This window comes from Suricata suricatta, chromosome 5 (assembly GCF_006229205.1).
Source record: "Suricata suricatta isolate VVHF042 chromosome 5, meerkat_22Aug2017_6uvM2_HiC, whole genome shotgun sequence".
In the NCBI taxonomy this organism is placed as follows: Eukaryota; Metazoa; Chordata; class Mammalia; order Carnivora; family Herpestidae; genus Suricata; species Suricata suricatta.
This window is the reverse complement of record NC_043704.1, coordinates 58,382,106-58,405,210: the sequence shown is the minus strand read 5'-3', so window position 1 is coordinate 58,405,210 and position 23,105 is coordinate 58,382,106. Positions and strand designations below refer to the sequence as shown.

Genomic DNA, 23,105 nt, shown 5'->3' with positions numbered 1-23,105 from the left:
AATCGACTGAACCACCCAGGCACCCCTCTGAGTAAGCTTTTATTTTTTAAAAATTAATTTTATTTTATTTTTTTTCTGAGTAAGCTTTTAAATATACTATTTTTCAGATCTCCACTCAGCCAGACATCCAGAAGCAGAAGGCTAGGGAATAGGCAATTTTTAAAAGTTTACTGTATTTATTTTGAGAGAGAGAGAGAGAGAGAGAGAGAGAGAGAGTGCACACGTGCACGCAAGCAGGGAAGGGACAGAGAGAGAGGGTGAGAATCCCAAGCAGGCTTCGCACTGTCAGTGCAGATCCTGATGCAGGGCTTGAACTCACGAACCATGAGCTCACGATCTGAGCAGAAATCAAGAGTCAGATGCCTAACCAACCTAGCACCAAGGTGACCTGGAAATGAACATTTAAAAAATCCCTTCATGTTTTCTGATACACAGCCAGTCTGGAAACCCCTGAATGAGCCAAACAAGATGATGTGAGAGGCATAGGCAATTAACAATCTACTTTTTCTTTTCTTTAATGTTTATTTATTTTTGAGGCAGAGGGCAGAGAGAGGACAGAGGTTCCAAAGCAGGCTCTGTGCTGACAGCAGGGAGCAGAATGTGAGGCTTGAAGACAGGAACCATGAAATCATGACCTGAGGCAAATTCAGATGCTTATCTGACTGAGCCACCCAAGTGCCCCAACAATTTGATTTTTCTAATGAAGTACACAAGGCACCAAAGACTGTTCTTAAGACAGTGGGCCTTAGCACTTTTACTTCATAGTGTAAAAGGTCCCTCTTAACAAGTAACACTGCAATTGTGCAATTTTTTACATTCAGATTAAGGTCTCAAGTAAACCGAAAGAACTGTGAGATTCCAACTATCCATTGTGCAGAGAGGGATGATGCATTTCAAGTTCAGATGCAAAGTGACCTTCTTCTAGTCCTACAAATGATCAGGAGTGTGTATGGGTTCAGCTTAAGTAACTGGAATTTGTACACATGAATTACCAATAATCTTCAATGAACTGAATAATCCAAAACTCATCACAGGACCACTTATTTTGCTGGATTTGTGGTTAGCAGACAGTAACACAAGTTTTCTCTCTTTTTAAGTTGTCTTCTTGAAGGAAGGAACTGAAATCGAACTTGCTAGCTCTATTTGAATTTCAACACTACACAGAAAATTCTTGGATACCAAAGAAAACAATTTTACCACATGTAAGTAATACTTGGGAAGCAGATGGCTCAAGATTACTCTAAAAAGATGCTTACTTTATTAGCTTGTAGGGCTGCCAGATAAAATAGGGGACAGTCAGTTAAGTCTGAATTTCAGATGAAACACAAATGATCTTTTGATGTAAGTATGTCTCAAATACTGCCTAGGGCATAATTACACCAAAAAAAAATTATTCTCTATCTGAAATTCAAACTTTTGCTTTGAATTTCCTATATGCTTACATTTATATTTATATTTATATTTATATATATAGGATGGCATATATATAGAATATACATATATATGCATTTATATATTCTTGTTGTTAAAATTGGCAACCTATTAGCTTAATAAAGCTTTTCTTGAGACTTAAGGTCCACCTTTGTAATTTCCAAACTATTTAGCACAGAACCCAGCACACACTAAGCACCTGAGCGTGTTTCATGAAACCCTGGGTCAGGTTTGGAGTTGATGCAGTGATGTGCTAAAATCCATAGTACCTGAACCATCATTCCTAAGGGCAGTCAATCCAAAGTCCTTTCCATATACCCCGAGAATACATTTTCTTCTAGTTCTTAAACCCCATGGCTTGGTGGGTAGGCATCCTCATAGGTTCACAGATCAGGCAATTGTTTCAGGTCTAAAATCACTTATCTGAAATTCTTAAGGCCTGATGTGTTCCAGATTTCAGAATATTCTGAATTTTATAGAGGTAACATAGTTCAGATAGTGCATCTTAAAAGGCATTGCCAGGGACAGTACCTGTAACCAGACACGGTTCTGTCTGCAGCTACTTACAAATATGCAAGTGTGAATATCCATCAAAGTCAGGTTTTGCAACCAACTATGTTTTGGTGCTGACCTTACAAAATGACTTCTTTTTCTCCACAAACTTTTCAGATTTTAGAACTGTAGAGAAAAGATTATGGACCTGTGTTGACAAACAGTGGGAGCTAATAACTCATTGCCTGCCTGCTTCTAACGAGGCACATCTTTATAATTCTTAAGATTTTTCCCCCTCTGGGTTTGACATTTTAATTACACAATTGATGGATGTTTAGTGTTGAAAAAACTAGAAAATTAGAACACTAGGGATTTATATAATCAAACAACCAACAGAAAAAATAACCCTAATCTGGAATCCTGTTGATTTAATCCCCAAATCCCACGATATACTTCCACTTCCTCTAGCCAAGGAGCTAACTTTGAAATGTAAGAAAGAGGCACAGGAAGGGCTGGGTCCCTTCTGAACATGACTGTGACTTGGCAAACACTCTGTACTCAAGAGGCATTAACACTTTGCTGAGGAATTTGGGGCCAGGCTTTCTGTCTTCCATTGGCTTGGAAGAAGGATGGAGAGGAAGTAACAGGTACTTTGGCAAAATAATAATGGGGAATAAAATTTAACCATTTAAGATACAACTATATATGCTTATTATAGAAAAATTAGTCAAATAAGTTTAAGATTTCACTGTGGAACATGGTGTACGGAATAGAGTGATTTAAGCTTCAACTCACACGTTCAGGCCTGTTTAGTTACAAAAATGTATATATAGGCCAGGATAGCAACAAAATACCATAATCTATATGTGTAGGGACAGATCCTAAAGAAAAGAATGGTTGAATTTTATGAAGAGCATCTGGGTAATGGAAAGAGTCTCCAACAAGACTATGGACGCAGAGCCCCTCCTTGACCATTTCACTGACTCTCAGTACAACTACCGAGTTTTTTATGCCAAAGGAGACACAGATAATAATCTTAGAGGAAACTGCAATTCCTCTATAATAAAGTAGAGGAAATTGGAAAAGTATTTTTAATTTTGGATTCTTAATGTAGTCAGAAATAGGCAATGCCAGAAGGAAACCTACATAAAGAAATGGGTATGTCCACACCGGCTCAGCAGCGCCCCCCCCCGCCCCCACTTTGGGCTTTGCCTCAGAGGGGGAGGGTTGGTAGGGCAGTGGAAGAAGGAATACCAGTCTACAACCAGGCCTTTGCTAAAACTGAGCTTCATGGTTCTGCTGGCTTCTCTGCTCTGCCACCAAGCTCATTAGGGGCTCCTGGGTGGCTCAGTTGGTTGAGTGTCCAACTTTGACTCAGGTCATGATCCTATAGTCTGTGGGTTTGAGCCCTGCATCAGGCTCTGTGCTGACAGCTCAAAGCCTGGAGCCTGCTTTGGATTCTGTGTCTCCCTCTCTCTCTGCCCCTACCCTGCTCACACTCTGTCTCTCTCTCAAAAATAAATAAATATTAAAGAAAAATTTAAAAAAACAGAATCAGTTCACTAGGGCAGAGGTTAAGAATTCTCTCTCCTTTCACTCACCCCAGAAAAACACTATGGCCTCTTTGCTTACTACTTCTTCAAATAAATATCCTCTCCGGACTTACGTTCTAGTCAGATACTTGTATTTGTTCAGGGTTTATCCATGTTCCTAGACACTCTATGTGTAATGTGGCTGCTGCCTGAGAACACAACAGGCAAGTGGCATAGAGCCACATGAAAATGGACGTCTTGATGCCTTTGACAGTGGAACCCAGAAGTGCAGAGGAAAGTCAGCTCACAGAGCCGCTGCAAAAATGTTCAATAAATATACAATTGAACACATGGTCTATATTTTATATTGTATATTTAATTATATCTACATTTTATATTTTATATGGAGATATATAATATATAGCAATCATCTAGAACATACAGGTTTCCCCCATTCCCGAAAGTGCAGCGCTCCTATGAAACCTTTTATAAAGCGGAAAGGGTGTAAGGTAAAGAAGCAATTACTGCTACTTTATAGGGAAAGTTTTAAGCCTTTCCCAGACCCCCCAAAATAACCTCTCTTAGGCATTTCTGATACCTTAGGACACATCTTGTTTATTTAACTGAGGCACAAAATCAATGGAGATAAAGCACAGATGCTCATCGAGCAGCGGCTGCTTGATGCAGTTCTGGGGAGGGCGCCTGGGTGCGCCACTCTGGCTGCTGCTCCCGGCAGGACAAATGCTGAATGCTATCCACACCTGAATGCTGCTTTCACTTCCTGCCATTTTTCATTAAAGCGAAATCCTCTTTGGATTTCTTTGAGTTGGCGAAAACAGGTACTAATGGAGGTCTTTCGTAAACGTCAAGTGGCATAACGTGAACTTTCACAAAGTAAGTGATCCCTGTACATTCATTTATACCAAACAGGTAAAATTGCATCACAGTTCCCAAAGCAGGTAAGAGACAATAGTAGAGACTGGCCTGGAGCTCCAAGGAAACGATGGTGATAATTTCAGTATTTGAAATCTGAGGTGTTATTAAGCCTGTCTCCAAAACACTAGGACCAGGCTCACAGGATGTGCTATCGACATCTGAAGCGGAGCTTGCCCGGCAGGGATCTTTTCAGGTTTTGTTTTTCTCACTCTGCAGTTTATGCCTGACAGCAGCAACAGGTGTGTATAGAAAAGGAAACAAGATGCAAAAGGGCAAAGGCTACTTCCTCCTTCTGTCTTACAGTCGGGCCCAACTGGCAGCGTGACTAGAGGTCCACTGGCATGTGCACATAAGCAGACCATCCCAGATGGCCTGAACTTGGCAGCACGTAGCTCTGGAGCAGGTGTTTGGCTCAGTGTTTCTGTTAAGGCCCAGCCTGGACTCCACAGTTAGCGGGAGATGCAGGGACAATATTCCCAAAGCATACCGGGTGGTATTCTAACATCTACCGTAAGCTCGGTGAACAGTGGCCAGCAGGGCCTTGCTCTAGCTCACAGGCTAGAGAGAGAAGTCAAAGAAGTCAAAGAAGTCAAAGCCCAAAGAAAATGTGAATTATAAAATGTGATTTGTAAAAGGACTGAAAGAACAACAGGGAGAACATAATCTGAACTGGAAAAGCCTGGAAGGGCTTTTCTGAAAAGCTGACAATGAACCTAAGCCATGAAAGATAGAACCAACAAGATATGGAATACAGGGAAGGGAATTCCAGGCATGGGAAACAGATCTGCAAGGAAACAGATCTGGCAGGAAGTGGGGGAGGACGACTGTCTGAATAAATAGAAAGAAGGCCACCCTGCACATCATAGGAAGGAGGGGAAGATGACAGAAAGGCATGTGACAGGTCATGAATTAAAATTTATAGGAAAATGCTGGAACACAAATCGGAGTGATATGATCTAATATTTTATTTATTTGTTTGTTTATTTATGTATCTATCTGGAGCAAATGAGGGAGGGGCAGAGTAGGGGAGAGAGCAACCCAAGCAGGTTCCACACTCATCATAGATAATGACCTGAGCCAAAATCAAGAGTCGGATGTTTAACGGACTGAGCCATCCAGGGGCCCCATGAACCAATTTCTATATTTTTAAAGATCACTCTCAGTGCTGTGAAGAGAAGGAACTAAAGGAAAGCAAATGGAATGTAACTAAAGAAGAGATTCTGATGGTTTAGAAGAGCATGCTGTTAGTGGAGATGAGGAGAAGTTGAAGTAATTGAGAACTCTTTATGGAATCACAATCATGTGAGGGTGATGGAGAGATAACTGTCAAGATCTACCTCCAGGTTCCTGTTTGGACATAGAGGTGGCTTGATATGCCATCTCCTGGACTTGGAAAACTGAAGGCAGAACACGACTGGTGGAGGGCAGTGTGGAAGACAAGGGGAAGTGTTTAGTCGGCAATAGCCATGAAATTTCTGAGCGCAGACGTCGGGTAAGCTACTGGATATGAGTCAGAAGTTCAGAAAAGGGTTGTAGGCTAAAGACATACACTTGACAGTCACCAACATATACTAGTAATGGGAAGCCATGGTTATAAAAGAACACGAGGCTACAAGAGAAGAGGGTTCAGTTCCGAGACAAACACTCTCATAACTAACTGGTTGCTTAGAGACAGAGGATCAAGCAAAGGGGACTCAGTTGGAAAATCAGAGACAACGAATGAGAGAAAGAGAAGGAAAACCAGAAGAGGGGGCATCCAGAGAACAGGGGGCAGGGTGTGGGAGGGGCCAGGGCAAAGACAAAGGTTTGTCCCGTCTTGAAGGCTGCTCAGGAAGTCTGATCACAAGAGGACTAAAGAGCATGCAATGAGGTGGGCAGTACCTAGGTTTTCAGGAGTCTTAACAGGCACAGATCTGATGGAATAGTGGGGGCCTTGGCCAATTGCAACTGGGGGGAATGGTAAATCAGGAAGTGAGGAAGAGGGCTCACAATGGAGTAAGAAACCTGTTGGAAAAGTATGGCTGTGATGAAGAGAAACGGGATAAGGCAATAGCTGGAAGGTAGTTTCTTTTATTAACAATAATACAATTTAAAAATAAGGTTGGCATGCTGACAGTAAACGCTCCAGTAAAGAGGGGAAGGCTAGGGGCTGGGGTAGAAGGACTGAGCTTTAAGGCACTTATCTTTGAGGGGAAGAGGGAACCCTCCTTAGTTATGAAGGGATGGGCTACATCTGCTTTCTCAGGGAAGTAGGTGGTGAAGTCATCCCAGTGGGAGGAAAATGGACTGGAAGTTTGAATACAGTAAAAGAATGAAAGAGCCATGTCATAAAATGGTTTGAGTTTATTTGAAAAACATAGTAATGCCGCCAAGTGGTGCCGAGTCTCTATTTGACTTTGGTTGTCAAAAATATGTATAACATCATACCACCCAGTCTGTTTCCACTTCCCTCATCCTTTTCTGGAATCCCAAAGCCAGTTTCTGCCATTTTCCACACCATGTGATGACAGACAATAATCCAGCTTTCTAGGACGAACGAATCTCCCAACAGCTGTGTGATCCAGTCCCACACTTGAAGCCCCTACTGTTCCCTGTCCTATGCAGAGCCTCTGTCAGGCGTACTAAAACAATACTAGGAAGGATGGAGGTGTCCTCCTTTCCAATTGTTTCTGCCCATGTTCCTGGAGTCCCACCGTGCCCTTAGGGCCACAGAATATGACACAACTTTCCCTGGGAAGTGGGATTAAGCAATGACACAACTTGCTTCACTTTTGTGTCTCATGCAAATGATGGAGACAAATAGAATTTGCAGGCCATGCCATGTGTGGGCTACACAAAGATAAATAACTACATGGATGGAGAGGGCAGAGAGGCTCATAGGTAACACGATACCCAATCCTATATCCCACGAGTTTTTCATTAAGACATAAAGAGTAAAATACCATAAGCACCCCAAACAAACACACCTACTACCTCCCACTGTTTCTTGCTGTATCGGTGCAGAATCCTTAACAAGCATCATTCTCCTTAAGTGCAGATCTAGACAATCAATCCTTTGACTTGGTTTTGAACTTTTAAAGAAACATATACCAACTACCCAAATGGCTTCTTTATCGTTTCAAAGTCTGGAGTCCGAAGGAACATACATAAAACTTAATGTGAAAAAGCTGTGTAGTTAATCTTGACAAGCAGGCAACCAAGAAATTGATGTGCAGCTTTTAGTCTGACATCAATTTCTGACAATATCACTTTGAGCTCATTCTCTGGCACCAAGATCAAATGCCCTTATTTATAGGTCTCAAACAAAGAAAAGCCTAAAAAGGAAGCCGCATTCAGCAGAAATCCTTCCACATACTGCCCACTAGAACTTACTCAAACGGAATTTTTCGGTCATTTTCTCAGCTTAGTAGAGAAGATGGTGAGCAAGGAGAAGAAGAAAAATATGTTCCAGTTCATTTGCTTTTTCTTTCCTAAACTGGGATTTCATTTTTTAAGCTTGGGCTTAGTTGAGCTGTAAGGAACTCAGAATGTAGTAGGAGAGTAAGTAAACTATTTTCCAGAGAAAATAAACAAACAGGCAAACAAAAACTCAATGGCTATCCTGAATTCAGAAACCTGCCACGTAATTTTTCACATGTTCCCTGGCAGATATCGGCGAACGTTCAGGTGGTGGCCTGAAATGTATGAGTGAGACCACTTCCAAGGTAAGCGTGAACAGTGTTTCACAGGCATTTTCCCCTTGGCAGTGCGTGAGGAACCCCTGAAAACGCCAGTGAGCAGTGCGCTTGCATTGAAGACAATGGCAAGGCAAGACAGGGAAGGTGAAGGGTTCCCATTCAAAAGCTTAACAAACAAAAAAATGGAAAGGAAAAAGACAACCTATTCAAATATGCTTTAGTCGTCACGTAGAGGATACCAGTGCTTCAGAAGTTTAGTATACAAAATCCACTTTTTAAAAAAACACAGCACAATCTGAAGCGCAGCAAGGCTGTTGGAAAAAAAGCAATTAATTCACTAATCTCAAGTCAGGAAGCTGCCATGAATTGATATTCGAAAGTGTTATGGGCTCTACTCCCTTAGCATCTGCTGCTCAGTCCCTGACAGTTCTTTTGAAGAACTTACCTCATCTTAAGACTCTCCTCTCATACCACTGTCTCCAGGAGCATGACACACAAATCCAAAACCATGGGAATTCAGACAACATGTAAATTCAGCAGATGGAACCACCATATTGCTTATAAAGCTTGCATTCAAATATACTTTTTTTACCTTGGTCTTTTCACCAACAATGTTCTTTTCCAGTTCGGCTATTTTCCGGTTTAGATGATCCAAAATCTCCTTCTCTTTCATAAGTTCAGTTGTTTCAGATTTCTGTTCTCCGTCCAAAAGAGCACATTCCATATCCAACTGGGGACACAAAACAAGCTCAGAGGTGTTGCACTTCCAGAGAGATTCTCAACCGCCCACTTTTGAGATGCATTCTTAACGGCTACAAATTTCAAAAAGTACTATGGTTTGAGCCAGACTTGGGGGCCTTGGAGAACGGTTCTGAGAGTCCAAGTGAGATTCAGAATTCCTATAAGGAAGTTGGTGAGCCCACAATATATTTACTAAGAAATCTACCCACCACTTAATTTTTCTACTATAACCCCTCTTCTGCTTACTTCTCAATAATATTTTGCCAATTTGCTCAGATTCAGGCTCAAGCACGAGCCATCTTGTGAGCAGCTGTGTCTTTCTTTGTCCACAGAGCCTGGGAGGTGAAAATTACACCCGGCCAGCATGCAAGCAATGCATTCTTAGCAATGGCAGCAGGAGGGACATCCAAGAGCTGTGTATAAGATGACAGGTGAGCAGTCCCCTTCTACTTATAGCTATTGCATCATCTGTAAGTTTAAACATGCTAGGCAGAATCATTTGTTCCTTCTTGCTCCATGGAGATACAGTAATAGACCATGTGCCTGCTTCCTCTCTGGTCTGCAAGCCCCAGAAGCGAGGTCAGTGACCGAGTCATATACAAATCCCCCTATAGTACTAACATGATGCCCAACACATAGTAAGCATACTCAGAAAATGTCTGTTGGATTTGAACTTGGAGACCTAAATATGAGACCTCAGCTGAGATTTGTATGTAGCAAGTCAGAAAGCATACACTAGTTAAGACAAAACTGGTTATACCCAAAGTACATTAAAAATGGCTTTATATGTTTGTCTCATCTGACTTAAAAAGAAGACAAGGAAAAAAATATTTTTTAAAAAGGTATTTTTACCCTATATACAACTCACTGGAAAAAGATATTAACTCACGTTGATTTCTATGTATTCTGCTACCAAAGCTTATGCCCTAATAGGTAGTAATATGTTTAAGCTGAAGGAGAGGAAAAAAGACAGGGATAACAAGTCAACTCTTGGTTTATACCTCTCTGGAAGATTCATCCATCTGGTCATTTATATCTTTGATTTTTTGTTCAAGTTCCTCGAGGTTATTGAGAATTGCTATCCGGGTCTCTTCCATCGCTGCCAACTCCTGAATCCTTTGTTCTTCATTTATACCCTCTGGGGTCTGCAATTAATCAACACAGAAAAGGGCTATTCACATTTCCACTCCAGATTTCCCAATTCATAAACCAGTAGTAAGTCTAGTGTTTCACAGTCTCTGTGCCTCTTGGGATTCTAAAAGAATCATTATGATTCTTCCACTGGAACTGTGCATTTTCTCACACATCCTCTGGAGTGAAGTTCTTAAGTTACCTCATACAGACCCACTTAAATTGACCAATTCATAACCTTTTAAAGGTGAAACAACTAAGAGCTTTTACAGATGAGGAGGTTGTGGTCCATAGAAATTATAGTGACTTCTTGAAGGTTATAGAGAAAGTTTGGCACGGCAAACAACTAGAGCTAGACAAGACTTCTGACATCTTCCTCAGAGATCTCTTGAACAGGCCAAGTCCCAAATTCTCTCCCATCTCCAACATGTGAGCACATCTACAACAGTCTCTTCAATCCCTAGCCTTACTACTGGGTGCCACTACTAGGATTACCTGCAGAGGAGTATTCATGTGGATTTGTTTCCTTTCTAACACATGCTGGAAAAGTCAGGACACAATGCACTTGGTCCATCTCACTGAAATGTTCCATAAAGTTAAAAACCATGACGATACAAGACCTTGTTACTTTGGTGACTCCCCAGATTACTAAAAACTACACACTTAATATGAAGTCAATTCATGTTTCACATGTGTTCGCACACTACTTACTGTCTTTATCCTACACAATTTTGTTCACATATATAATGTTTAAGACACTCTCTGGGCCAATGTGCTTCTGTGACACAAGATAGGATATTGGTTATCATTTATAAAATCACTACACAGAACAGCTTGTGTTCCTTGGGAAGGAAAGTGAAAGTCAGAAAAGAAATTAAGTACAAGAAGGCATACTTATACCCCTTAGGTGTAACAGAGTTATGACAGATGCCCAGGAAAGAAAGGAGTATTTTAGTTCATACACATTTAGCCAAAATGGGACTGCCTACTGTTTTAAGAAGAGAGTAGAGTGAATTGAAAATAGCCTGTTTTTTCAGGAATTTCAGATTAGTCACCTTAGATATCACCTGATAGAAACCAGTCTCTCTGTTGGTCAAGGGATGCTGGGGGATTGGCACATTATTTGCTTAATTTTTATCTGTCTTTGAAAAAGAAATAATTTCTTTGCATTAGTTAGTCAATGATTAAATACCTTTACAATTGCACATTGAAAACAGCAGCCTAGATAAGCAAATTATTGAAGATTACTTATGAGTCGGTCCAAAGAATATTCCTATCAACCAAAGAGATCATTTGGTATGCTGTGTTAAGTTCATTTATTTTATGATCTTGAAAATAACTTCAAGAAGATAGCCATAATGTCATATTCTTTATTCATATTCTTCATTCTTTACACTACTTGACTGCTCCTTATACATATTAAACCATTGAAATGCCACAGTATCTTGGGTTGATTAGCAGAGGTATGAAGACCTTCCAGGCTTTGATATCCAGGCTTTAATTGCCATCTTAAATGCAGTATCTTACCATTTAATAAAACAACTGTTGACCTTTTTATCATGGACAATGAATCTCATTGTCCTAATACTCAGGTCCCTGTTTTAGGGCGTGAGGGACACGGTGTGACAGCGAATGGCATTCCTAAATTGCTGACGTGTAATCCCAGCAGGAAAGCCTCAAGAAGGCCAGTTTCCCCGTTGGGCCAACATCTCATATTAGGTTTCAACTACTAACAGAGTTTAAAAATATCTCTCTCACTTGGTGGAAGTAAAGCATTAGGAGAAAACAAAAACTAAACAATAGCAAAACTACAAACTTTCCAAGCAAGCAGAGGGTGAAAAAGATAATAGTGGCGATTATAAATATCTAACTCTAAGTTTCTAAAAAATTTATCATCATTGGCATATTTGATAACAGACAACATAAGTGGCTGTTTGTAGCAATAAATGCTCTCCAGGAAATGGTTCCTCTTTTTTGTTATTTATAAAAAAGCAAAATCTTCAAAAGGCGTTCTAAAGCTCTGAAAGGTTTGTGATAGAACGGGATGAGAATATTGTTTACATATGTACGAACATCTCCAAAGATGCCATCTTTGAGGTGAGCTGATCTCCACAGAGAAAGGGGAGGGGGAGTAGGAATAAGACACGTTGCATCTGGATCCCCCCCATCTCTTCTTAGAAACTTCCTGCAATCAGAGGAAGTTGCAAATGTGAGCGCTGTCTACTGTAGACAGCTAAAAAGAGAAGAATGAAAAAGTTCTCAAGGAAAAGAATTTTTTTTTAACTAAATGAGGTGATGAATGTTAGCTAAACTTGTGGTAATCATTTCACAGAATGTATAAGTCCGGTCACAATACTGTACACAGACGTCCACAGCACCGTGCATCAATCCCATCTCAACAGGAAAAAAGGGAGAAAGAAGAGATAGTCACTCTCAGCTTTCACCTCAGGGGGAGGAAGACAGGGTCACAAAAGCCAGTTCAAATCAGCATATTTCTAAGGTCATCTGCATCTTTAAGTGTTAGGTGAGACAAGTTCCAGAATGGTAAATCCCAGGTTTCCTAAATATCATGAAAATCTTCGTTTCCTTCCATCAGCTTTGAGTATTTTCCACATTTTTTTCTTCTCCACTCATCCTTAGATGGATTAATAACAAATACTGTCCTTTGCTAAGTAAGGAATTCAGTCAGCAGATGACTAAGAAGAAAAGGGTCCAAAACAAATGGTCAGGACTTTGAAGAAAGCATTCTTCTGTCTGTTGTCTTGAAGTAACATATATCTGTCTCCAAAAAGTAATAAACGCAAACTTCCTTCCTTGGAACTCATTCATCCCCCTCACTTGCTCTCTGTCTAAGCTGCTGCCTGTAACCAGAGGTGCCTTTGATATTTCCTGTCTCTAAAGGATGCACAGTCTTATATGTCTTGCCACAATGGAGGCTGCTGTAAGCTTCAGAGGCCTCCCTTTCCACAAAAGCATATTTAAGCAATTAAAAACATCTGTCATGACCCGCCGGTTTACACATGAGCAGCTCTCTTGTCACAGCCCTCTTCAGGGGGAAACTGGTCTCCCTAAAGATTGCCCTTTGAGACAGACACACACAGCTCACTGTTTTAACAAAAATCTGGCAGCTGTCCATGATGGAAGAAATGGGAAAGGATTTTCAATGAAAAGGAAGCCACGGACTTCAAAGAAAGCCCAATGGCTGGTGAAAACAGCTCAAGTCTTCAAACGGTGGGTCATTTACTTTGCCTGAACACAAATGATGTTTGATTTGTGCCCCCTCCCCCATCCTAGTTTCTAACAGTTGCAACTTTCTGGCAATAGAAACAGATGTCCTATTCAGAACTGCTCTCCACTGAGAATGAGGAAGGTCAATGTCGTCATTAGGAGAAAGAAGGACTGCACATTTCCAAGACCTGATGCAGATGAAGGAGGAACTCAGAAGGGAGATATGGACTGCTAACTGGGAACGCTGAAAAAGCCTTCTTGTGGCCAAAGACAAAACAAACACACTAACTCCCCCTGAATCATACTCCCTGTGATAAATTACCTCCAGAATTTAGGATCATGATGAGGTCTTTCTCCCAATCGGTTGTGGGCTTCTCTTATAACAAAAATTTAACTGATGAATCTTTTTTGTTTTTGATTCTTTGGCCATAATTGCCAAGAATCTCAGAACCTAATGATCAGAGTTTCTTAATAACCTAGTCTTGTCTATTTAACTAAATCCTTGTGATTATGGTTTCTGTTTTTCCTTCTTATTACTACTTTTCATGTCTTTATTTTATTTCAATAAAATTGATATCTTATTACAACTCTCTTATGTCCTTTCTAGAAAGGACGTAGAATTTTTAATTTCATAGAAAAAAGATTTCTAACTTATGTGAAAAAAGTAAACCAAAAGATTTTCTTTTGATTCCATTTAAGAAATCCTCAAATTCCAAAGACATTTAAAAATCAATATATAGCCAGAAGGCTAACTAATAATTATGACTACCTATGAATCTTAAACTCTTATACATCTAAAAAATAACAGGAGTAAAGTCAAGGGGAAGACCACTCATGATAAAAGACTGATTTTCCTATAATTCTTACTACTTAGTAAAAATAAGACAATTTTTAAAAATGGGTAAAGAACATGAAAAAGTAGGTCAAAATACAAATTAACAATGAAAATATGAAAAAATGCCCAACTTCATGCATAATTAAAGACAAGCAAATTAGACACCAATTAACCAGGAAAATTGAACAATTTTAATAATATACAGCCTTGGCAAGTGTATGTGCTCATAAACTGTTAGTGAAAGTGTCACCTGGAAATATATAGTCTCTTCAGAGTATAATTTAGAATAATTGATTAAAATTAATAATATACACACTCTTTGATCCATCAATTCCAATTTTAGTATGTGATCTTACAGTTATATTTGTACTATATATATATATATATATATATATATATATATATTTGTTGCATATAGAATTTATTAGTAAAAAAAGTAGAAACAATTTAAATAGTATTTCTAGGGGCACTTGGGTGGCTCACTTGGTTAAGTGTCTGATTCTTGGTTTTGGCTCAGGTACTGATCTCCCAGTTTCTTGGGTTAGAGCCCTATGTTGGGCTCCAAGATCACAGCATAGGGTCTGCTTGGGATTCTCTTTCTCCCTCTCTCTCTGCCCCTTCCCCATTCATGCTCTCTGTCTCTCTCAAATAAACTTAAAAAAAAAATAATAAAATGAATAGTATTTCCAAACAACAGAATACTAGCCAGCTGTTAGAAAGAATGAGGCAGAGCTGCGTGTACTGAAATGCGAAGATGCGCAGGACATTTAGTGAGGAAAAGAAAAGAGCAGAACGCTATGTGTGTGTATCTGTATGTCTGTGCCTATAACATGCCGCCTTGTATATGCACAGAAATACTAAGAAGGCATGTAACACACCTTGTGCTTATCTCCCACACTCTGTACAACTGGGAGAGGGCAGAGAAAAGAGGAACTTCCTCCTTCTTACCGTTCTGCTACGTTTTTTACAGTGCAAATTTGTTACCTCACAGTAAACACCCTGATTTGTTGCACCTTGTTTAGTTAATTACCTCTTAAATGGAAGCTTCCTGAAAATATTTTAGAAAACAAGCAAGGTGAAACCTCTAGTCTGTAGGCCCATGCAGATGCAGAGCCCCGGGCCCTAAATCCTGGTCTTTTTGCTCTGTAACCTTTACCTTCGGTAGGATACTAAGGTAAGCGGACTCGTTGGAAGGTTTCAGAAAGGCAGATGGGAGGTCCCTGAGCAGGTCGTCATTCCTGATGCTCCTGGGGGAAAGGAAGCTGGCGCTGCTCTGACCGACGCCCCCGAAGACCGCCACCTCTGCATCCTGGAGAGAGCCTTTCTGGTGGCACCGGTATCGGGTATCCAGGCTCACAACGGCTTCTTCAAACACAGACTCCTCATCAGAGAGCTGCAGCTTCTCAAGCTCCTTATTGATTTTCTGCACATCCGCCACGGTGGTGCCAGTGGACAAGCGACTGTCGGGCTTTGTGTATTCTGCACAGAGGCTGAGGATCGTCTCTAGGCGCTGTCTCTCCTGGAACACAGAAGAGGGGAAGGTCAGTGAGTGTGTGAGAATGCAGACAATCACAAACAGAAAGACTGAAGAGGCTGGGACCACACAGCTAAATCCATTTTTAAGTTTATTTGTTTACTTTTTGAGAGAGAGAGAGCATGTGCACAAGTGGAAGAGAGAGAGAAAGAGAGAGAGACACAGAGAGAGAGACACAGAGAGAATCCCAAGCAGGCTCCGCACTGTCAGCCTGGATCCCAACTCAGGACTCGAACTCAGGAATGGTGCGATCGTGACCTGAACCAAAATCAAGAGTCGACTGCCCAACCAAGCCCCCCAGGTGCCCCTCAATCTCCTTTGTAAAAAATCTCCACCCTCCTTCCCTCTGCATCTCTCTGTCTCTAAGATATCCAGCTCTTACGTCATTATCAACTTAACACTTGCACTTAAAATTAATTCTCTATCATCCTAGACAAATAGATTCATAGAAAGACAAATACTACTTAGAGGATCTTTTAATTTAAAATAATTTTTTTTAATTTTTCAATATTTTTTTTCTTGACGTGCTTCAAAATTTTCAATACCTTTCTTATGTCTTGTCACAAGATAAAGGTCTTTTCCACCAATTTTTCACATGAGTAATTAAAATTATAAAGAAGCAAAGGGGCACCTGGGTGGCTCAGTTGATTAAGCATCCAACTCTTGATTTTGGCTCAGGTCGTGATCTCACGGTTCCTGGATTCAAGCCCCGCACAGGGCTCCAATAATGCAGAGCCTGCTTGGGATTCCCTCCCCACCCCACCCCATTCCTCCCCTACTTGTGCTCTCTCTCAAAATAAATAAATAAATTTAAAAAGTAAAATATAAAGAAAAATTTAAATTATAAAGAAGTAGAAATGCTGCATAAAAATGAAAAACTTTTCAGGTCAAGTCCAGATGGAAAGACATCAGTATATTTCAGATTCTGAGACCATTACATCTTTGGCTCAGTTCACTGGAAAATAAAAAGATAATTCATTTGCTTAAAAAAATCAATATAAGGGTTTCCTGGGTGGCTCAGTCTGTTAAGCATCTGACTCTTGATTTTGGCTCTGGTCATGATCTCATGGTTTGTGGGTTCAAATCCTGCACTGGGTTCCACACTGACAAGTTGGAGCCAAGTTGGAGCCTACCTGGGATTTGTTCTCTTCCTCTCTCTGTCCCTCCCTGCACCTACTTGCTCTCTCTTTCTCAAAATAAATAAATAAACTTAAAAAAAATCAATATACAGGCCATTGATATCTATAGGGATACCGTTACTGACCTTTTACCAAGTTCCTCATGCAAAACAAGTAGATACTTATGTTTTTGACTTTAAGCAAATTCACTTATATGTTTGTGAGCCTTTGGATATAATTTAGGAAATGCTTATCATAAGCCTGAACACCACTCTTTGGGGGAGCTTAACATCATTGCCTCCCACAATAATTCCAAGGCCAAAGTGAAAAGAAAAATAATAAAATAACAAAATAAAATCTGTTATGGTTATATCTACCACATTGAAAAGAGAATTCAAAAGCCTTCCATAGAAAAACATTTTCCAAACTGGTTGTCAGTAATAATATAGAACATTTTTAAGTAGCACAGGGTTGCTGTTTTCAATTTCTAATTTCAGCTCATTTATAAAAACAAAATTCTGGCAGTCAGCTCTTTACTAGTTGAAGGACCTCCTAACAGAAAATTTAAATCAGAACAGACCAACATAATCCCCTGGTTTCCATTAAAATACACTAATTAATGGCCAAGATGAAAAAATTTAAGTTGTATCTGGCTTTTATCTGTCCTCTAAGAAGTAGGCACATACCCCTCCACAAATACAATATCTTGATCAAAGGACTATTAAACCGGCTCCTATGAGCCCCCACCTCCCTTTCACTGACTGAACTTCTGGCCTCCAGCTGCAGCTCCGTCCTCATGGCCACGCCCCACGGAAGGCACAACCTCTTCCCACGCGCTCCTGCACCCTGTCCATCCAGGAGCCCCGGAGTTTATGTATCTCTGCAGCTGCGATGGGCTGCCAAGCCCTACCCACTTCAGCTTTATAGGGAGGGAGTGGGGGGGGGCACAACATTCATTGCCTTATTTTAAACTTCAACCATCGAGAAATGTTTACACGGGAATATGCAAAAACAATGTTCAAGGGCATATGTCAAGAGAGGGACAGGAACAAGATGTTACGTTTTGTCCCTTCTCAACAGCATTTGCGTTGGAAGCTAATGCTCATCTCCAAAGAAAAGTTTTTCTTTCTGCTGTTTAGGGGACTTAAGTTGAAGCATCTAAACTCAGTCTTCGCTGATCCTTACAGATCACAGTGTGTATACATTAGCCTGGACATTACTTATATGTGGGATTACCTGCAAGTTGTCAATTCCCATGTACCGGGGCTTCAGCAACTGGGGTGGTCTTCAAAAGCACGAAAGGGTGTTTCTGCCTAGTCTGTCAGACATAGCAAAATTCCTCCCACATCTCCTTCCCAAAATAGTTGCTTTTGCTGCCAGTGCTATTGCTTAATTCCACAGGGAATAAATGATCCCAGCCTTAAGACGAATGCTATTTCAGACAGTGAAATGCAGTATTCAAAGGCTTGTGCACAGGAAGTGTGGTCTACTGGTATGTGCCTCTCTCTATTCTTATCACCCTGTTCACAGCCAATCTGCCCAGACTTAAATCACACACACACATGCAGTCCTGCTGCCCGTGAGTCTAAAAGAAATCCAGGCAATGCTGAGACACACTGGCCCCATAAAAGCTGCACCACAGAAAAATAAACTGTTGTCAAGAAGTGCGTCAGAAGAAAGCCTGCGAGGCATTTCAGGAAGCACTATGTGAAGCCTTTTAAGGAAAACCCTGTACAGAATGTCCTCTCATAAAGTAATTCTCCCCCTGAGCCCTCTTCACTCTGGAGTCTTGCTCCTTCCCATCCATCACTCCAATATTCTCCACTCTGGGGTACCTAAAACCAGGGCTCCCATTCCTGGGCAGGACACCTTTGAGAACCAAACAGGGCTCTGTTAAGAATGATGCCAGAACATGAGCACCACCAGGAACTGGCAAACTGGGATGAGCGGCCCCTATCTAAAACTCACTTCATCTGGCACTTCCCCTGGCCACCCACCAGGTTGGGAGGGCTACCCTCTTGAAGATCTCCAGTTCCTGCCCACATCTCCCAATCAGCTGTGCATTCTTCTGTAAAGTCCTCGGTGCATGGCCTATGCATTTAATTGGCACAAAACATTGATGCTACAGGCTTGGAAAGTAGGTCATTTGAATCAAATGATTTTAAATACTTTTTTTAAATCTGCATAACTATTTTCCCTTTCCTCCTCTCCACAGACTGCATATATTAAAGAAAGCATTGAAGAGGACACAAGATCTTAAAATATATACCTGAAGATAAGCGTGTACAATCCTTTCCCTCAGCAATTAAAAAAAGAGGAGCAGACTGAACCTGTTTTGACCTCAGAGCTTTCTTTCTTTTTTCAGGTGAATGTGTCTGACAGTGCCTCACTGCAGTCACAGCCCTCTTTCAGGGACTTCATCCATCTCCCAAGCCCATCCATATCCCAGAACTAATGGCAGCCAGCCTAGGCCACAGGACTGTAAGTGTAATGCACAAATAAACTGTGCAAAAACCAGTTGCTGATACCCAGTTGAAATCCTTATTAAACTCCTTCTGTTATAAGTAACTATGTTGGGTCACTTGTTATGTAAAAGAAAGGATCAGCTTTTAATGGTAAGAAATAATTTAATTGAAAGAAGATATTTTGCCTTAAGAGAAACTACTATAATTGCTATGTATGAACTTACTTCTCTCTCCTGTTAACCCTAGAGATTTAATAAAGATTAAGTTACTCTCTGGCCATTAATGTGGATACAAAGATGGAAAAAGACAGCATTTTTACCTTCACATCTTTAGCAAAAGGCACAAATGGTCAATTAAAGAAAAGGGTGGTAGAGGAGATTTACAGGAAACCAGTAGATTCACGTATAAGGAAGTAGTAGACAAAAATTCCAGAAAGACAAATTTGAGTCCTTGGGGATATATATGAGTCTGTATGAGGTGTTGGACAGTGGGATGAGCTGGGCATTTTTTTTTTCTTAATCTTTTCCTATTTATTTTGAGAGAAATAGAGAGCACATATACAAGTAGGGGAGAGGCAGAGAGATGGGGAGAGAGAGAAAATCCCAAGCAGGCTCCATGCTATCAGCACAGAGCCCAAGGTGGGGCTTGATCCTATGAGATCATGACCTGAGTCAAAACCAAGAGTGAGAGGCTCAACCAACTGAGCCAAACAGGGGTCCTGGGCTGGCCATTTCTATAAAGGAACCATACAAACAGAGGCATAGAGCATGGAATAATAGAGTATGCTCAAAATCAGCAGTTACTCTGTGGCTAGAGGGATGGGGTTCTTTGGAGGAAGAAGGATGAGGTATATGCAAGGAACTGGGTCAACTTTCTCTTTGTATCAGGGCTTAGTGAATACCAACAACCCTAAATAAAAACCAGCAAGAGTCAGAGACCCCTGTCTAAAAGTGGACAGCAGAATGAGACGGAGCTGACCAACGAGTCAGCGGAATTTCCAGGATTCTATGAACAAATTCACGTCTCATGTAGGCAGGACAATCACGAGGGAAAAACAGAAACACTGTTTAAATGTCTTTTATGTGAGTCTATTTGTTTTTAGAGATAAATCCCTTGGGAATAGTAACTAGGGCTACTATGATCAGTTCTCATCTTTCTGGACACAGGGTGGAACAGTTCTTCAGTTCTCCACCCCGACACTAAATATGACTGCCAACCCTGCATCGGCCAATGAAGTGTGAGAAGCAATATTGTTTTAAGCCTGATATATATATATATATTTTTTTTTCTTGCGTTTTTTCCATTGAAGCCCATTATGACTGATAAGCCTGGCTAATTTCCAGCAGGTAATGGGCCCAAAAGTTAAAGAGGAGAGCCTCAGGGATCCAACTAAAGGCAGCTCATTTATTTTCTGTGTAATAAAGATTTGGCCTTGCCCAGAGACAGGTCTGGCCTTTGCTGTTGGCTTCTGGAAGATACTCTATGTCATACTTGATCGGATTGTTTTTGTTTAGCATCAGGTTGGGCACTCCTGATAATCACTCCCAGGGTGAGGGCTGGCCGCTCCAGAAAGACAACCACGTGATTTTGTGTGGGGGCCTGGGAAGCATGTGGTATCTCAGTCAACCTGGAGATAAGCTTAACCAAGTGGAAATCGGTCATGCCTACACGATGAGGTCCTAATGAAAATTCCGGGCACTGAAGCCCTGGAAGGGCTGCCAGCTCTCCGTGCGTACTGTCCCTGCTAGTGCCAGTGGAGTAACACGTCCAGCTCCGCGGGGACAGGGCAGGAGAAGCTTCGCATTTGGAACCTCCCGACCCTGCCTCTCTTCCCTGCCTGATCTCTATCTTATGTAAAGATAATAAGTAAATGATAATCCTCTAATAAATGATAATCCTGACTAATAGAATTCGGTGGGTTCTGTAAGATCTTCTTGTGAATTAATGAACCTGTGGGTGTTTTCTGGGAGCTTTCTGAGGTGGTGCTTGGTGTCAGAAGAGAGGGCGGTTTTATGCAGAGACAGTCCCCTTTAACCTTGTAACTGACCTTCACATTTACCAAAACACTGCCTTGGTGTTATTATTATCAAAAAAATTTTTTGTTAGAGAGAGAGAGTGTGCGAGTCGGGGAGAGGGGCAGAGGAAGAGAGAGAATCATGTGCAGTCTCCATGCTCAGTGTGGAGCCCAACACTGGGTTTGATTCCATGACCCTGGGATCACCACCAGAGCTGAAGTCAAGAGTCAGATGCTCAACCGACTGAGCCACCCAGGAGCCCTGCCTTAGTATTATTTTTATCACTTCAGGACTACTGATCTGATAACGAAATTATATATATATAAGTAAGAAGTTTTCATTTTTTGGTTTTTACAAATTATCTTCCTAGAAGTCACTTTAATGTCTAGCTAAGAACATTTTATTTTACAGTCTACCTGGGAAGTCTAGGTTTTATGGTCAGACTTGTGGTCAGGGAAGTGCTTTATTCTGTCATCTTTTGTTTTAAAAGCATGTATGTGTGTGCCCCATCAGAGGACTGCACTAGAAAGAGGCCCATCTGTCAAATGAAAGAGCAATGGCTTTGTGTGACTGTATAGGTTAAGGAGGTAACTGCAAGTTATCGGAAGAGTTACTGAATAATGTGATGGCTACTAATTGAACATCAAGCATTTGCTATGTGGAGGTTACTATCAGGGTTTTGCACCTTGTATACCTGTTCTACCTTCATAATAATGGACAACCAGATATGAGGGAGAGTAAGGCATTGCAGATAGGGCACTCAGTGATTTTTAAGTGCCCTTTTCTCAAATACAGTCAATACACTCAAATACACAAACACACTGTCTAAGGAGATCAAGGTCATCCTGCTCAATGCCCTAAACTTCCCTCCTCTACCTCTTTTTACATGCGGGTCCCCCTTTCTTCGATGTACCACAGTGCCTAAGAGCATGAACTCTGGAGCCGGGCTGCTTCAGCGTGACTGCGGGTTCCATAGCTACTCGCGCGGCCCCGGGCAAGTCATGTAGCTTGTGTGAGTGCCTGTCACAAGGCATTTGCTCAGTGTTTGTTATCAATGATGAAAGAGGGTTTCCATAAAAAAATTGAAAGTGAAATAGAGAATTGTCTTGTGGCTCCCAGGGAACCATCCCTTACGTGAGGGAGATATTGGGGTGTACCTGAGACCACTGAAGGTATTGAGCCCTATATACACTGTGATTTTTTTCTATACATACACATCTGTGATAAAAGTTCAATGTTAGGCACAGTAAGAGATGAACAGCAATAACTAATAATAAAATAGAACAAAATAACAATGCACTGCAATAAAAGTATGGATGTGGTCTTTCTCAAACTATCTTATTGCACCATACCCATCCTTCTTCTGATGATGCGATATGATAAAATGCCTATATGATGAGACGAAGTGAGGTGAATGATGTAGGTCTTGTGACACGGCGTTAGGCTGCTACTGACCTTCGGATGGTAGGTCAGGCGCAAGATCAGCTGCTTCTAGATCAAGGTTGACGGCAGGTAACTGAAACCAGGGAAAGTAAAACTGCAGATAAGGGGGATTGCTGTACCGGTAAACAAGCAAGTCTAAAAGCCGAATCCAATTGTTCTCAGGGAAAAGCAATACAGGAAAAATATGTCACGCAACCAAATGTCTTCTTGAAAAATTCACAGACCTATGGGGTTTTTCTGCCAGTCTGGAAGGAGAGAAAAATTCCTCCACCGCTCAAAACTCCCTGCCTGTGTGGTGCATCACATGCCTGAGCTTCGGGTAACAGAGCGCTGCCCCGTTGCCATAGTAACCCAGGGAGGAAGGACTCTTTTCAGTCACTCACTGCCCTTCGGCCCCTGTATCCCAATCATACAGAGCAACATACATTTCCCACAGCACATTAAGTCCAAGGGAGTAACTTCTAGAAAGAACTGCCTTCCAAAAAATCCATGCTCCTCTCCAATGCACACACTTCACGCTTGACATA

At 41.1% G+C, this 23,105-nt stretch overlaps 1 protein-coding gene and 2 long non-coding RNA genes across 14 annotated transcripts in view; 2 read left to right on the top strand and 1 right to left on the bottom strand.

Moving 5' to 3' along the window:
- Positions 1-23,105, bottom strand: part of PHLDB2 (pleckstrin homology like domain family B member 2) — a 108,735-nt gene that overhangs the window by 49,931 nt on the left and 35,699 nt on the right. For all 12 annotated transcript variants that reach the window (XM_029939274.1, XM_029939284.1, XM_029939272.1 and 9 more), the window contains 3 exons: positions 15,160-15,522; positions 9,811-9,954; positions 8,661-8,798 (listed from right to left, as the gene is read on the bottom strand). In XM_029939274.1, coding sequence (XP_029795134.1) covers positions 8,661-8,798; positions 9,811-9,954; positions 15,160-15,522 — 645 coding nt within the window. The remainder of the gene's footprint in view (positions 1-8,660; positions 8,799-9,810; positions 9,955-15,159; positions 15,523-23,105) is intronic.
- LOC115291725 lies at positions 6,232-15,354 on the top strand. The gene is made up of 3 exons (XR_003908643.1): positions 6,232-6,261; positions 9,142-9,240; positions 15,169-15,354. It is a non-coding gene; the product is annotated as an uncharacterized LOC115291725 (long non-coding RNA).
- LOC115291724 lies at positions 15,498-19,127 on the top strand. The gene is made up of 3 exons (XR_003908642.1): positions 15,498-15,544; positions 18,057-18,147; positions 18,871-19,127. It is a non-coding gene; the product is annotated as an uncharacterized LOC115291724 (long non-coding RNA).